The following is a 14,476-nucleotide window of genomic DNA, read 5'->3' as shown; positions in this document are numbered from 1 at the left end:
TCTCTGTTTCAACTGCAAATGACCAGTAAGTTTGGAAGGTTTCATTGTATCACTGGACAGAATTTCAGAACATACCATACACAAGGGTTGTGGTGATAATTCACTAACAGTTGTTACAGTGAAACCAAGCTGTAAATACTCCTTATTGTATAGCTTAACAAAGTTTTCTTTTCTCTTTTTGGTTTCTGTTGCACCTTTCAACTTATAATTTCTTATCATTTCTTCTTCACTGTTTATTTTAAACTTGAAGTATTAGTATTTGGTTCACTTTTGGTGTCATCATTACTTTTATTTTGACTATTGTTTTCACTTCTGAAGAAGGTTAAAATGCTTTGTTGTTTTTTTCCTCTCCATGTTGTAGGGTTTATTGCACAATGACACTAAAACACAATAATTTATTTGCAAACAATATGGACGTGTTCTGAACAGACAATTACATGTATGACTATTTGCATAAGCATGAAAAAAATGTACTACTAAGAAAGGGTTCTTTCCCCCAGAACAGAAACATGCAACAGATAAAGTTTTATCATACTGTACACAATAGTGCATTACAGTGCATGCTGGTACTTGGTTTCCGAATACCCATGTACAATGCATCAAACACAACATAAGTTTGTCTGAACGCTATTAGCACAAGTGTGAAGAAAATAAAAAACTGAGAAGCAGTGGGAGTTGTTTTAATGCTTTTTGTCTATTGCTCATGATTTGTAAATGCTCTGCAGGGTGCAAAAAGCTGTTTGAAGGAACCTACAAGTTCCAAACATATCTGACAACCTCAATAGTATTTTCATCAATGATACAGGCCGATAAGTGGCTATTACCCTGAGCATAAGCAAATTCAACTAAGATCACTGGGTCTATAATCTTCTTACAACATCAGTGTGGTTGTTAACTCTTTCGTGAACCAGCACAAAATTTCTGGCAGACCGGCACTGGTACATGGACTGGAGGTTGAGAAACACTGGTATAGCTACTCTCGAAAAACAGTTGGGCAGTTTCTTACAGAGTAATACATAAACTGATCATATACCAGCAATGTAACTAAGGGTATTTCCTTAAAGAATCAAGAAACTGTTTTCTCACAAAAACCCATGTATGGCAGCTCTATTCACAATTACAAAAAAACAAAAGGCCCAGATGTTCTGTAGGAAATGAATAAACAGACTGTGGAACAGCCATACAATAGCAATAAAAAGGAACAAGCCGAATGATCCAACAGAAATGTATATAAAAGGCATTTTGCTGAATAAAAGAAGCCAGTCTCAAAAGTTAAAGCTTATATGATCCCATGCATATGATATTCTGAAAAAAAAGGCAAAACTATAGGGAGAAAGAACAATTCAGTGGGTGCCAGGTATTAGGTATTTGACTACAAAGGGGCAGACCAAAGGCACTTTTTGGAAATAATGGAACTAGTTTGTATCCTGACTGTGGTGCTGTGGTGGTAATTACTCAAATCTATTGTACATACATTATACACACACACACACACACACACACACACACACACACACGGTGCTATAATTCATAATACTACATGCTAAAAAAGCTAATATACTATATAAATTTTTAAAAAGCAAAACAATTTGTCCTCATTACTACACAAATTTTAATGAATAAAAGATTGATGTTTTGTAACTCTTGTTTTACTATAATATTTTTATTTTAACATCACATTTCATTAGAACATTAATTACTAAATGCTTCCAAAGAAGCTCCCTAAGAGTAGAAATGTGTCCTGAGGTTCTCGCTTCATTCACCTAGCAGAGTACCTATCATAGAGCTGTAGCTCAAACATGCTTGTTAACTGAATAAATGTTTCACAAAATAACTAAACCCTTCCCCCAGAAAACATTGTATGATTTAAAGTTTATATCAGTTATTTAGCATTCTTTAAGTTATCAACACAAACTTTACTATGTTTAATTAAGTTAAAACATATTTACAAATGGTACCACATCATGAATTTAAGCAGATTTCATAGGGAAAAAATTCCACACTTTTAGTAATGACTCAGCATTTAATATTAAGAGCAACTTGCAACACGCATACCCTGCAGAGTAAATAGACAAGAATTCGAGCAGTTTCCTAACTTTCTTATTTATTCTTTTTTTTTAGAGGGGGGGGGGGAGAGAGAGAGAGAGAGAGAGAGAGAGAGAGAGAAGGGGGGAGGAGCAGGAAGCTTCAACTCCCATATGTGCCTTGACCAGGCAAGCCCAGGGTTTTGAACCAGCAACCTCAGCATTTCCAGGTCGATGCTTTATCCACTGCGCCACCACAGGTCAGGCTTCCTAACTTTCTTAAAAAGGCCTTATTAGTCTCATTAATGAATAAAATAAATCCCAAAATAATCCTTACTTATAGCTAACCTATGCTTGAAATTTTCTTGGATATATTAGCTTTTGTAACTAGTTGGATTAGGAATTCTCACCTAATTCACCTTGTTCAAAATTAACTTTCATTTATGTAGATAGAAAAAAAATTAAAGATTATCATATAAAGTACTGATACATTCTACAATATGGATAAATATTATGAAAACAATATGCCAAGTGAAAGAAACTAGACACAAAAGAACACATTATATAGTTACATTTATATGAAATGTCAGAAATAGGCAAATCTACAGACACAAAAAGTAGTTAAGTGGCTACCTAGGGCTGGGAAAGTGGGTGGAAGGACTGGGGATGTGACAGGTAAGTGATATTGAGGTTTTAAGGGGAATTAATGAAAATCTTCTAAATTTTATTGTGATGCACAACTCATCGAATATACTAAAAGCTATTGCATTGTTCACTTTATATTGTAAATTATATCTCAATAAAGAAATTAAAATTAAAGAGTGTTTCTGGAACAAATCTAGAAAATAATTATCAAGATCAGAGACTATCATTAGCATCAATCATGTAGCACTAATACAGTATAGTATACTTTAAGAGGTAATTGGAAGTGCACATTTATTGAAACCTGATATGACCAATTCCTCAAAAGTTTACAATTATACAGAAAAGGTGGGTAATCTCAAGTTACATGTATTATCATATAGTATATAAGATTTTGATTTTCAGCTAAGAAAATTCAATAGTATTCAATTATATTATGCCACACATAATGCTAAATTCTAGTAATCTAAAAGATATCCAGGCTTTCAAAAAAATCACATGCTCTGAATATCAAAAAATTAACTCTAAATGAAGAAATAGTTAAGTAGTAAAAGAAGCTAATTATGTTGGTCTACCTCCTTTTTGTTTCTAAAAAAAAGGAAAGTGCTGTCTCTTCCAAGCTAATATAATAGCCTGTGAATTAGAAGATCAAGGAAGCAAACTGTGTTTTCTAAAATATGAGTATCCTTCATCAACTTTTATATTTAGGGCAGCTAAAAGACCTATGTGAGGGATCAGCATTAAGCCCCAAGGACAGGCAGTGCACAGCAAGAAAGAAAGCAATTCCCTCGTGTCTTTTGCAGGTCACTACCAAGGACCATGTTAGCAGATACATACCAGACCCTTAACAGGCAGTTCTGCTGCTACCAGTAATTAGCTTGGACAGCTCTGGCTCCAAGAGTAGCAGAAAGGCTACACCATAATGAGCTCAGCTGGGATTAGCAGGACAGGGCAGGGAACCATGAGAGCTCAGGCATTCTGCATTGCGTATGTATCTAGGAGATCAAACAAGGATGGCTGGCTAGGTTATCCCCTCTCCACCTCATTCCAAAAATGAAGCACGGCAGTGTCTAAAATACAAGCTAATGAAGAGCGACACCTTCAACAGATGAGAGCCACATTAATTAACACAGTCCCTAGATCATATTATACAGTTTCAGCGAAAGCAAGCAAATGTGCAACTTGTTATTGCATTATACATATATATATATATATATATATATATATATATATATATATATATAAAACACGAGTTCTTTTTTCTCTTTAAGTTTATTGACAAAAAACAAAACAAAACATGTTTCATTTCCAAGTTTTCTATATTTCTCTCATGGCCTTTAAGCCACAAAAACTTTCTCCCAAATGTTTACCTAAGTCCATATTGTTAAAAAAAAACAACACAGCAACTCACTTTTGAATCATTAGCTCTTGGTTTTCGCTTTTGAAATAGGCCAGCTCATTCCATATAGCATCAGAATCTTCTTGCTGAAGTTGTTGGGGATGTGCCTTCTTTATTCTTCTAATTTCAGTCCTATTATTTTAAAAAGTTACTTTCTTCCTTAATATGTTCAAAGTGCAACAAAAGTTCATTTAAACAGTCTCTAAAATTTAAAAACATCTAATGACCAAATTTCTAATTCAAGCTCACTATTTATAGAATAAATCCCCTGACACTTAAGTACACAGAAATTATATCCTATCACATAACTTCCTAAAAAGCTAAAACAGTACTAAACCAAACTTTAAAGCAGACATATAATAATCTTTCTCTCTCATTCATTCCACTAGTAAGAAAGCATACATTGTCTGACTGTCACAGATTCTAAAAAAAGTTATAAGCAATCAACTCATCTAGAATTTGCTATAAACCAATCTGAATGTGGTATATTTGCTCTATATTAAAACAAGCTACTATAAATGAATATGTTAGAAAGTAGTTTTCACACTCCTAGTGACTACTAAAAAGTTAGATAAGCACAGTCTAAATCCAGGACAAATTGTTTTATCATTTTTTTACGGACAAGCAATATGAAACATTTTCCATTCTTCAAGGGAAAAAATTAGATGCTTCAATTATCTGCCAAACATGCCAAAAGCCCTTCATGTTTTCATTTTCCATTTTCTGTATATAAAACAAACTCTTCGTTTTTATTTTGTAAAAGTGCTGTACTGGCCAATTTAGAAACAGTATTTCTCTATAGAATAGCCCAATATGTATCATCAACATTGCCCTAAAGGATCCATCTCAAAAGATGAGAGGGATTTTCTGTACTCATTCAGTCCTTTGCCCTCTGTTGATACTGTTAACAGGGGAGCCACTTACGACTAACCAAGATCTGAACACCTGTTCAAGAGCAATTGAACTGAGACCGCCAATTCATTCAGATAAGCTGCAGAACAAAATGATGGATAGTAAAGATTTTCAAATTACATATTAGGCTGGAGTAGTTTTAAAATAGTTAACTATGTAAGTTAATTTCATATTTCTTTTATCTTTTAATTAAAACTTAAACACTTTCTGAGTTATAAATATTGTAACACCAATTCTATTTATTTAAAATAATTTTCAATTAGATTATGAACTATTTTTGCTTTAAGTTATATATACCTATTAAACTACACTATTGATATAAAAAAGTATATAAGAATTCATAATTACCTACGATAATGATTTCTTCAAATGATAGAAAAACCTGTAGTATTGCTAGCATATTTTTTTGTTTTCATTTATAATATTCTCTATTTAAAAATTCACAATAGTTACCTACCAAATAATTTCTTTAAAATCAAACAAAAGCCATTAAAAACACTAATAGGATACTATTCCATTCCAGGTAACATTTAGGAAAACGCCTTTATTAGCTATGTAACTCACATGCCACTGCCTTCTTCCCACTGTTTTAATTGCTCTTTTACTGCCCTGTAGTTGGTCTGTAACATATGTAGATTTTCCTTCTGTTTTTCATGGGCATCTCTTAGTTCATCATTTTCTTGGCTCTGTAGAACACAAAATAGCAAGTATACATTTTTGAAGAAAGTATTAGTATAATGTTACAAATACAAGGTTACCCATCTAAATATGAAATTTAAAAAATTAATTCAGTATATTAATCTGAATAAATATATACTATTAAAAAATAAGGAGAAAAGAATTTCTAAAGTCATAGAATAAGTTTGCTTGATAAATTTGACTCTCACTGTTTGTTTTTTTTTACAAATTTTATTTATTTTTATTGATTTACAGAGAGAGGAAGGAGGAGAAAAAAGAGAGAATGAGAGAGAACTTGAATTGTTCCACTTATTTATGCATTTATTGGTTGATTCTTGTATGTTTCCTGACTGGGGATAGAACTTGCAACCTTGGTGTATCAGAACGATGCTCTAACCAACTGAACTAGCTAGCCAGGGCTCTCACTACATTTTTTAAAGCTGGTTAGGTAATTTCAAATTTTTTATCATCAAATTGGTTTCCTTTCCCTTTCATTAGTACATACAAATATTATGAGCCAATCTTATGGGTTTTTTTTTCTTTTTAAAAACAAGGATTTGTCCAAATATTAAACATGATTAGCTTGCTAGTTATAAGCATACATGTAATTTTTTTAAATGACTAGACCAATTCTTCAGTGCATTTATTCATGATTAGTCTCTTATAAGGCACATGAATTATATAAGAGTGACCTATGTTAGTAGTAGCATAGTGCAGTCTTTTAGGTTGTACCATAAAAATCTTTAGGGGGAAGGCCCTAGACAGTTGGCTCAGTGGTGGAGCGTTGGTCTGGTGTGTGGGAGTCCTGGGTTCGATTACTGGCCAGGACACACAGGAGAAGCACCCATCTGCTTCTCCACCCTTCCCCCTCTCCTTTCTCTTTATCTCTCTCTTCCCCTCCTGCAGCCAAGGCTCTAATGGAGCAAAGTTGGCCCAGGCGCTGAGGACAGCTTCATGGCCTCCACCTCAGGCACTGGAATGGCTCCAGTTGCAACAGAGCGACACCCCAGACTGGCAGAGCATCGCCCCCTAGTGGGCATGCTGGGTGGATTGAGTTCAGGAGCATGCAGAAGTCTGTCTCTCTGCCTACCAACTTCTCATTTCAGAAAAATACAAAAGAAAAAAATTACTTAAGTGGGAAATCTGGACTTAGTACTCTTGAAGACGTCATGAAATAGGCTAAACATTACTAGGTTAAACAATTATTAGTCAATGACTTCTAAATGTCTTAAATAAGAGCACATGAGATAAAATTTCATTTTTAGATATAACCACAAAATAAACATATAAAGGTCAAATATTCAGTTCAGAGCATAAATTTATATTACTTATGAACTGTATTTCTCAAAGTAAAATATTGAGTTTCTTTAATCTAGAGAATTTCAAATTCGTTTGCTTTTTTAAAACATATTTCTATATGAAGGAACTTGTATACTTATTATTAGTGTACTCCCTAATAGTACAGTCAGATGAGTTAAGTAGTCACATGACAGAGATCTGCAGTCCATTCTTGAAGCTTTCTCCTGTTAGCTGTGTGTATAATCTTTTTTTTTAAGTGAGAGGAGGGGAGATAGTGAGGCAGACTTCCATATGCACCCCAACCAGGATCCACCTGGCAACCCAGTCTTGCTTGGGACAATGCTGGAGTACCGAGATATTTTTAGTGCCTGAGGCTATGCACTCAGACCAATTGATATATCCTCAGTGCCCAGGACTGATGTTGGAACCAATCGAGCCACTAGCTGTGTGGGAGGAGAAGAGAAACAGAAGGGGGAGTGGGAGGGGTGGAGAAGCAAATGGTCGCTTCTCCTGTGTGCCCTGACTGGGAATCAAACCCAGGATATACATACGCCAGGCCGACACTCCATTCACTGAGCCACTGGCCAGGGCTGTATGTAAAATCTTAAGGATACTATTTAAATTAATTTAATTAATTTTTCTGTAAAATTAAAAAGGACATAGAGATTTAAATTATAATGACTGAATTAAATGTGCTAATATATTGGTAAAGTCCCTGGCACTGTGATTACTCTATAGAAGCACAAAGCAAAACTCAGCTTCCTTAATGTCCTTATCATTTATTTAGAAGCCAAATTCACAGTTTCCTTTATTATCTATTTCTCTTATTAACAGAAAGATAATACTTTATAGAGTTTGCATTATTTTATTGCAATTCTACCTGTTTCAACAGTATGAATATTTTGTATTCTACTTTCAATATATGTCTATAGGATACCTTCAGTAATTCTCTTAAGTAGTTATTGGGAAGTATTTGAGTCCTGTGTGTACAAAGTAGTTTATATGCCATAAGAAAATGCAAGTGCTTGATAAAAAGGCATGAGAATAGCATCACTTGACAGAGGCAATCAGAATAAATGTTATCCTTAAAAATCCCAGTGACTGTGGCCAAGACATGGAAACAACCAAAAAGCCCTTCAATAGAAGACTGGATAAAGAAGATGTGGCACATATACACTATGGAATACTACTCAGCCATAAGAAATGATGACATTAGATCATTTATAGCAAAATGGTGAGATTTTGATAACATTATACGGAGTGAAATAAGTAAATCAGAAAAAAACAAGAACTACATGATTCCATACATTGGTGGAACATAAAAACGAGACTAAGAGACATGGACAAGAGTGTGGTGGTTACCAGGGGTGGGGGGAGGGAGGATGCAGGAGGGAGGGAGGGAGAGATTTAGGGGGAGGGGGAGGGGCACAGAGAAAACTAGATAGAGGGTGACGGAGGACAATCTGACTCTGGGCGAGGGGTATGCAACATAATTTAATGAGAAGATAACCTAGACATGTTTTCTTTGAATATATGTACCCTGAATTATTAATGTCATCCCATTAACATTAATAAAAATTTATTAAAAAAAAAAATCCCAGTGACTACAAACTTGATAAAAAGTAACATGGTTTAATACCATGGTTAAAAATTCAGGATACTTCCTGACCTGTGGTGGCTCAGTGGATAAAGCATCGACTTGGAACACAGAAGTTGCTGGTTCAAAACCCTAGGCTTGCCTGGTCAAGGCACATATGGGAGTTGATGCTTCCTGATCCTCACCCCTCCCCTCTCTTCTCTCTCTAAAATGAATAAATAAAATATATATAATATCATATATATATTTTATATATTGAACTTAATTTTGTCCATTTCAATGAAGAACCATATATTAAGAGCCTATTACATGCAGGATGTTAAATGCTGATAAGAGTTCAAGTACTGCTGCTTTAAGTGACTAAATTTTACTTTGAGTTAGCAACTTGAATTCATTGTGTCTCAGTACCCCCTTCTTCAAAATAGAAGCTATTTGTATCTCTTTTTCTAAGATATTAAAAATTATTTAACCTTGACCATCAGTTTCCATACTGTTGGTAAGCAATCCAATTATTATTTCACTTCTTTGAACAATAAGCTTTCAAATCTTAAATATGTGATATTATTGCATAATTTAAATTAGCCAAATAGAAGAATGGTAATTATGTGATATCTTCTTATAAATGAAACTAATTATATTCATTAGAATTCCTTAAGAACTAATAATGTTTATTAGGAATTACAGATAATACAAAAGAATCATATCAAAACATAATTTTAAAATAAACATATTTAAGCTGAGTACTTTGTTAAATGCTTCTAAAATAGCTTCCTGTAATTATTCTTCACTGAATTAAAGTCCTTCCCCATAAACTCTTATATTATAATAATTTTTAAAAAATTATTAAATAGAATTTCAGTATTTTTTGGAATCATTGAAAGTCTGTGTTAGAATACCTAGAAACTCTGAATAAACAGAACTTAAAAGATTGACCCAAAAGTAAAATAAAATAAGATATCCAATTTTTCTCTATTACATTTCACAATAATCTACTAAACTTTTTAATTTTTTTATTTAATTTTTTTTTGTGTGTGTGACATACAGAGAGAGACAGATAGGGACAGACAAACAGGAAGGGAGAGAGAAGAGAAGCATCAATTTTTCACTGGGGCACCTTAGTTGTTCATCGTTTGCTTTCTCATATGTGCCCTGACTGGGGAGCCACAGCATACTGAGTGACCCCTTGTTCAAGCCAGCAACCTTGGGCTCAAGCTGGTGAGCCTTGCTCAGACCACATGAGCCAGCGCTCAAGCCGGGGACCTTGGACTTTCAAACCTGGGTCCTCCGCATCCCAGTCCAGCGCTTTATCCACTGTGTCACTGCCTGGTCAGGCTCCTCTATTAAATTAATACAACAAATTGAGTGTCCTATTGTTAGTAATTAGGAGTTTAGCATTTTTTCCATATTACCTCTGCTATTATTAATCATTAAATTAGTACCCAATATTTTCTCTAGTTCTCAAATAATCAAATATATGAATGATGCTATTAACCCAAAGTCTAAGACTTAATAAAATTTTTCTAAGTACTTACAATATGCCAGGTTCTGTACAAAGCAGTACTTAAAGTACTCACTGGAGCGGTCTTAATTCCTAACACTTTAGCGTAATGTACCTACTCAATATTAGGACAGAGTTTTAGTTTTCCTATAGTAACTGAAACAAGTGGCTCCCTCAATCAAGTAGTAATTATGAAAAAATAGTTTTATAGGTAAGCTTTAATTTTACATGCTTCACAATTTACTATACCTAACACAAGAGTGTTTACATAATTCTTATACAATTATTAAAATCTAAACTATTAAAAATAAAATAAAACTGGAGATTATTTGATAAATCAATTTGATGGACATATTTACAATAATTTTTATTTTTAAATGAAGTTCCATCCATTGATTTGTGCTTTGATAATTCTGATATTCAACTGTAATACATGGATTAAATAAGTCCTAGAAACTGTTGTTCCTTTGGCCTATTTCAGAAACAGTAGAATTTTATATAAATATAAATATAAGACAGCTAGATAGATAGAGTATATATAGTTCAAAGAAAATGTTTTTTCTATATATTTTACTGCATGAACAGATGTTGACTAAAGTGTTCAATCAAAAGTAGGATATCGCAAAAGAAATGTTTAAAAAGAACAATAAAAATCTCTTTTAATAATATTCTAACAAATACAAGTTAACTGTAGTTTGGATTATGACTGTTTAGGTCCCATTTGACTTATAATAGCCTAAATCAAAACAATAGCAATTCATTTGGGAATTATTATATCCAGAGTTCTTTCAACAAAATCAAGTATAAGGAATGAAAAATATATTTAATATCACTAATTATTACATTTTCCTAAGAGGACATACTAAAATATGCAACAGGTAGTTACTGACTTAGGTCCATTTATTAGATTATTTAATAAAACAGGTATTTTTCAATTAAATTCACTAGACTAGAGTCTTTAACTTCTGTATACAAACAAGTCTAAATGACTAACATTAGAAAATTGGGAAGTTGTATTAACTGACTTTCCTCAATGATAAATGCAGTTCTACTCTGAATTCATAAGAACAGAAATGATTCTTAATCTCTTCTAGTTTTGTCAAAAGCTCCTTGACAAGCATAAGACAAACTGAAAGTTATAAACATTCTTAATGCAACGGTGGCTCAATCCTCAGAAAACAAAACAAAGTTTTCAAAAAGCTTTTTTTTTTTTAAAAAAAAAAACCCTTTTATAAAGTGCAATAATTCCATGGATGTTTAATTTCAACAGAATGTTTCAAGTTCATACATACGAGAGCATTAAAAAAATAAGATACAAACTGTATTCAAAGGCTATACTGAAGTTATTAAATGGCATAAAAAAGTATTAAGTTGCCAAATGCATGAAAGCAGAGATTCATGGAAGTAATGATCTCAAGGATAGTATGAATTTCATAAAGCTCTAATGCATTGCTTTCCAAATTATACTTTGTAAGTTGTTCATGACACTCATGAAGTCAGGAATTGAAAATGGGTGGGATTTTTATAATAGCTTTCATCACTTCTATTACTATTGTCTTTTTTATTACAACACTGGTCATCCATCTTGAAAACATGTACAATGTAAGCTGAGTAAGATAATGTGTTGCTATTTATACAAAACTCATAACTAGAATAGAATAATATGCATGACTTACTGCTGATACAATAAAAAGCATCTTTTCAATGTATCAAAGTGTATATATATATATATATATATATATATATATATATAAAATAAAAAGTACCCTGGGTCCAATCACTCTCCTTAGAATTGCTTTACAATACAGGTTTTGATTATGTACTTCTTTGTTAAATGCACTTGATTATAGTGCCTTTTTTATTCAACTCTTTTGCTCTTTTAAAATAAGAAATCCCTTGCTACTAAATAATAAAATGCAAAGGGAAAAAAGCTCCCATTTTTCCCCTTATCTTGCAAATCTGTGACAGAAACATACATTTGAAATTCCATGAGCCCTGGCTGGGTAGGTCAGTTGGTTAGGGCATGGTCCATATACACCAAGGTTGTGGGTTCATTTTCCAGTCAGGATATACACAAGAATCAACCAATGAATGCATAAATAAGTGAAACAACAAATCAATGTCTGTCTCTCCCTTTCTTCCTCTCTCTAAAATCAAATTTTAAAAAAATTGAAATTCATGATTGTCATAAATTGAATTGAAAAAGGAATACAGAAAAAGCATACATGAAATAAAATGTATGAAAAAGAATTTTACTCTGGAAAATAAACTCAAGGTTTCATGCAAGGAAGCTGTTGTTAGGTAAAAACAATGAGGAAATAAATTAGTATAATGCTTCTGAGACTTTGTGAAACAAGAAATTCAAGAGGTGGAGGAGAATAGATCTAAAAATATATGAACTGCTCTACTACTCTTTCCTGCCAAAAAGAGTCTATCAAAGACTTACAGATTTCTGAGGGCAAAGATCCTCTACCACTAAATGGGATATGTGATGGTTAATTTTATGTGTCAACTTCATTGGCCTGATATTTGGTTAATCATTTTTCTGGGTGTATCTGTGAGGGTGCTTCTATATGAAATTAACATTTAAACAAGCAGACTGAAAAAAGCAGCTTGCTCTCCCTAATGTGATGGGCTTCATCCAATCCATTGAAGGCCTGAATAGAAAACAAGGCTGAGTATGAAAATTTTTTCTTTCTGCCTGACAGTCTTTGAACTGGAACATAGATCTCTTGCCTTTTGACTCAAACTTGGATTGGGACTAGAATTTACAATATCACCCATCACCTCTCCTAGTTCTCAGGCTTTTGAACTCACACTGGACCTATTCCATTGGCTCTCCTGTATTTCCAACTATAGTTCTTGGACTTCTCAAACTCCAGAATAACGTGAGCCAACTCTCTATAGTAAATCAATTTCTCTCTCTCTCTCTCTCTCTCTCTCTCTCTCTCTTTCTCTCTCTCTCTCTCTCTCTATATATATATATATATATCTTTTAGAATAATGATGTCTCATTAAGGATGACTAAAGGGTTACAGCCTATTGGTTTCGTTTCTCTGGAGAACCTCGTTTAGTACAGGATAATAGCCATAGATTGTAAATTTCAAGAACTATGCAAAAGGAAGAAAGTGACCAACTGACTTCCTAAACATGCCCATAATATCCCGTGCTACCCCAATGTTTACACTAATACACTAGTCTCTATCTACTCATTCAGCATGTTCTTATCTAGAGAAAGAGTCTCAGTGATAGAAAGTCATCTTTATTCCTATGGTGTGACACAAGTAACCAGCACATTGCTTGACTAATTGCATTGTTAATAAGTTATGAAGTAAACAAATAAATCAGCAAATAACTCTAGGCTAACTGCTAGCTAGCAAGCAGAGGTAATAATTTGATCATTTTATTTGGTAGAAACAATAAATTAAAAAATTTCCTTTGTTTTAGAAATAATTGTTTAACTCTGAATAAATATAAAATAACACAATGTTTAGTGAGAAGGCAAAAAAAATTTATTGTAGCTATGGTTCACTATACCTCTAAAACATATTTTGTTCTAGAGCACATATAAGTCAAACCTTTTGCTCCCTAAGAGTACTCTATATTATAGGACAAAAAAATCTAAGTTTTAAATGTATTAGATTTTAATCATGTGTAAATTGGGCTTGTCATAGGATGTCCTAAAACTATTTGAGATTCAGGCCCCAGTGGGGTGGATCAGTGGATAGAGTGTTGTCCCTGCACATCAAGGGCATGGGTTTGACCCCTGGCAGGGCATGTAGAAGAAGCAATGATTGCACAACTGAATGGAACTAAGTAAAAAGACGAGGTGATGCTTCCCTCTCTCTCTCCCTCTCCCCTTCTCAAATCAATAGAAAAACCTATTTGAGATTCAATTAAATGGCAAAATTTCAAATAGTGCATGCCTTCAGGTAGGTGTAAATGAAGAATGAGATTAGTCATATTAAACTCAAAGAAAAAAATAAAAGCCCTCAATATGGTCACATAAAATTAGTTTGATATGCATAACCATTTTCCTAGAAAGAGTTCACAAATGATTACTTGGAAAGTATAAACTCTCAAAGATAGGTTGAAAGGTATATGCTTCTTAAAAATTGGTAAAATGCTAATTCAAATATAATGTATTCTTAAAAAAATTCAATTGAAATGAAAAAAATAATATATATTTATTTGCCATTCTGACTACATAATTTTTCTGTAAAGGACATTTTAAGTGGCTTAAGCTAGGGTTGTATGGTTTTTAATTCACTTGTATTTTTATTTTTATTATATATAAAAACAAAAGAAATTGTTTTTTACTTGCTATAGTTCTATTTTTTCTCCGAGTAATGATAAAAAATTTATTCTCAACAGTATGCTAGAATAGCCCCAAATAATTTTAAAATAGTAAGTAGTTTTCAAATAGC

At 33.1% G+C, this 14,476-nt stretch overlaps 1 protein-coding gene across 7 annotated transcripts in view; it reads right to left on the bottom strand.

Annotated features, from left to right (window-relative positions):
• The window catches only part of CNTLN (centlein), a 363,805-nt gene that overhangs the window by 171,101 nt on the left and 178,228 nt on the right, over positions 1-14,476 (bottom strand). For 6 of the 7 annotated variants that reach the window (XM_066257308.1, XM_066257310.1, XM_066257311.1 and 3 more), the window contains 2 exons: positions 5,542-5,663; positions 4,078-4,197 (listed from right to left, as the gene is read on the bottom strand). In XM_066257308.1, coding sequence (XP_066113405.1) covers positions 4,078-4,197; positions 5,542-5,663 — 242 coding nt within the window. The remainder of the gene's footprint in view (positions 1-4,077; positions 4,198-5,541; positions 5,664-14,476) is intronic. The other variant, XM_066257312.1, reaches the window with a different exon arrangement.

Source organism: Saccopteryx bilineata, chromosome 2 (genome assembly GCF_036850765.1).
Source record: "Saccopteryx bilineata isolate mSacBil1 chromosome 2, mSacBil1_pri_phased_curated, whole genome shotgun sequence".
NCBI classification, from domain to species: domain Eukaryota; kingdom Metazoa; phylum Chordata; class Mammalia; order Chiroptera; family Emballonuridae; genus Saccopteryx; species Saccopteryx bilineata.
This window is presented reverse-complemented; position numbering and strand designations above follow the sequence as displayed.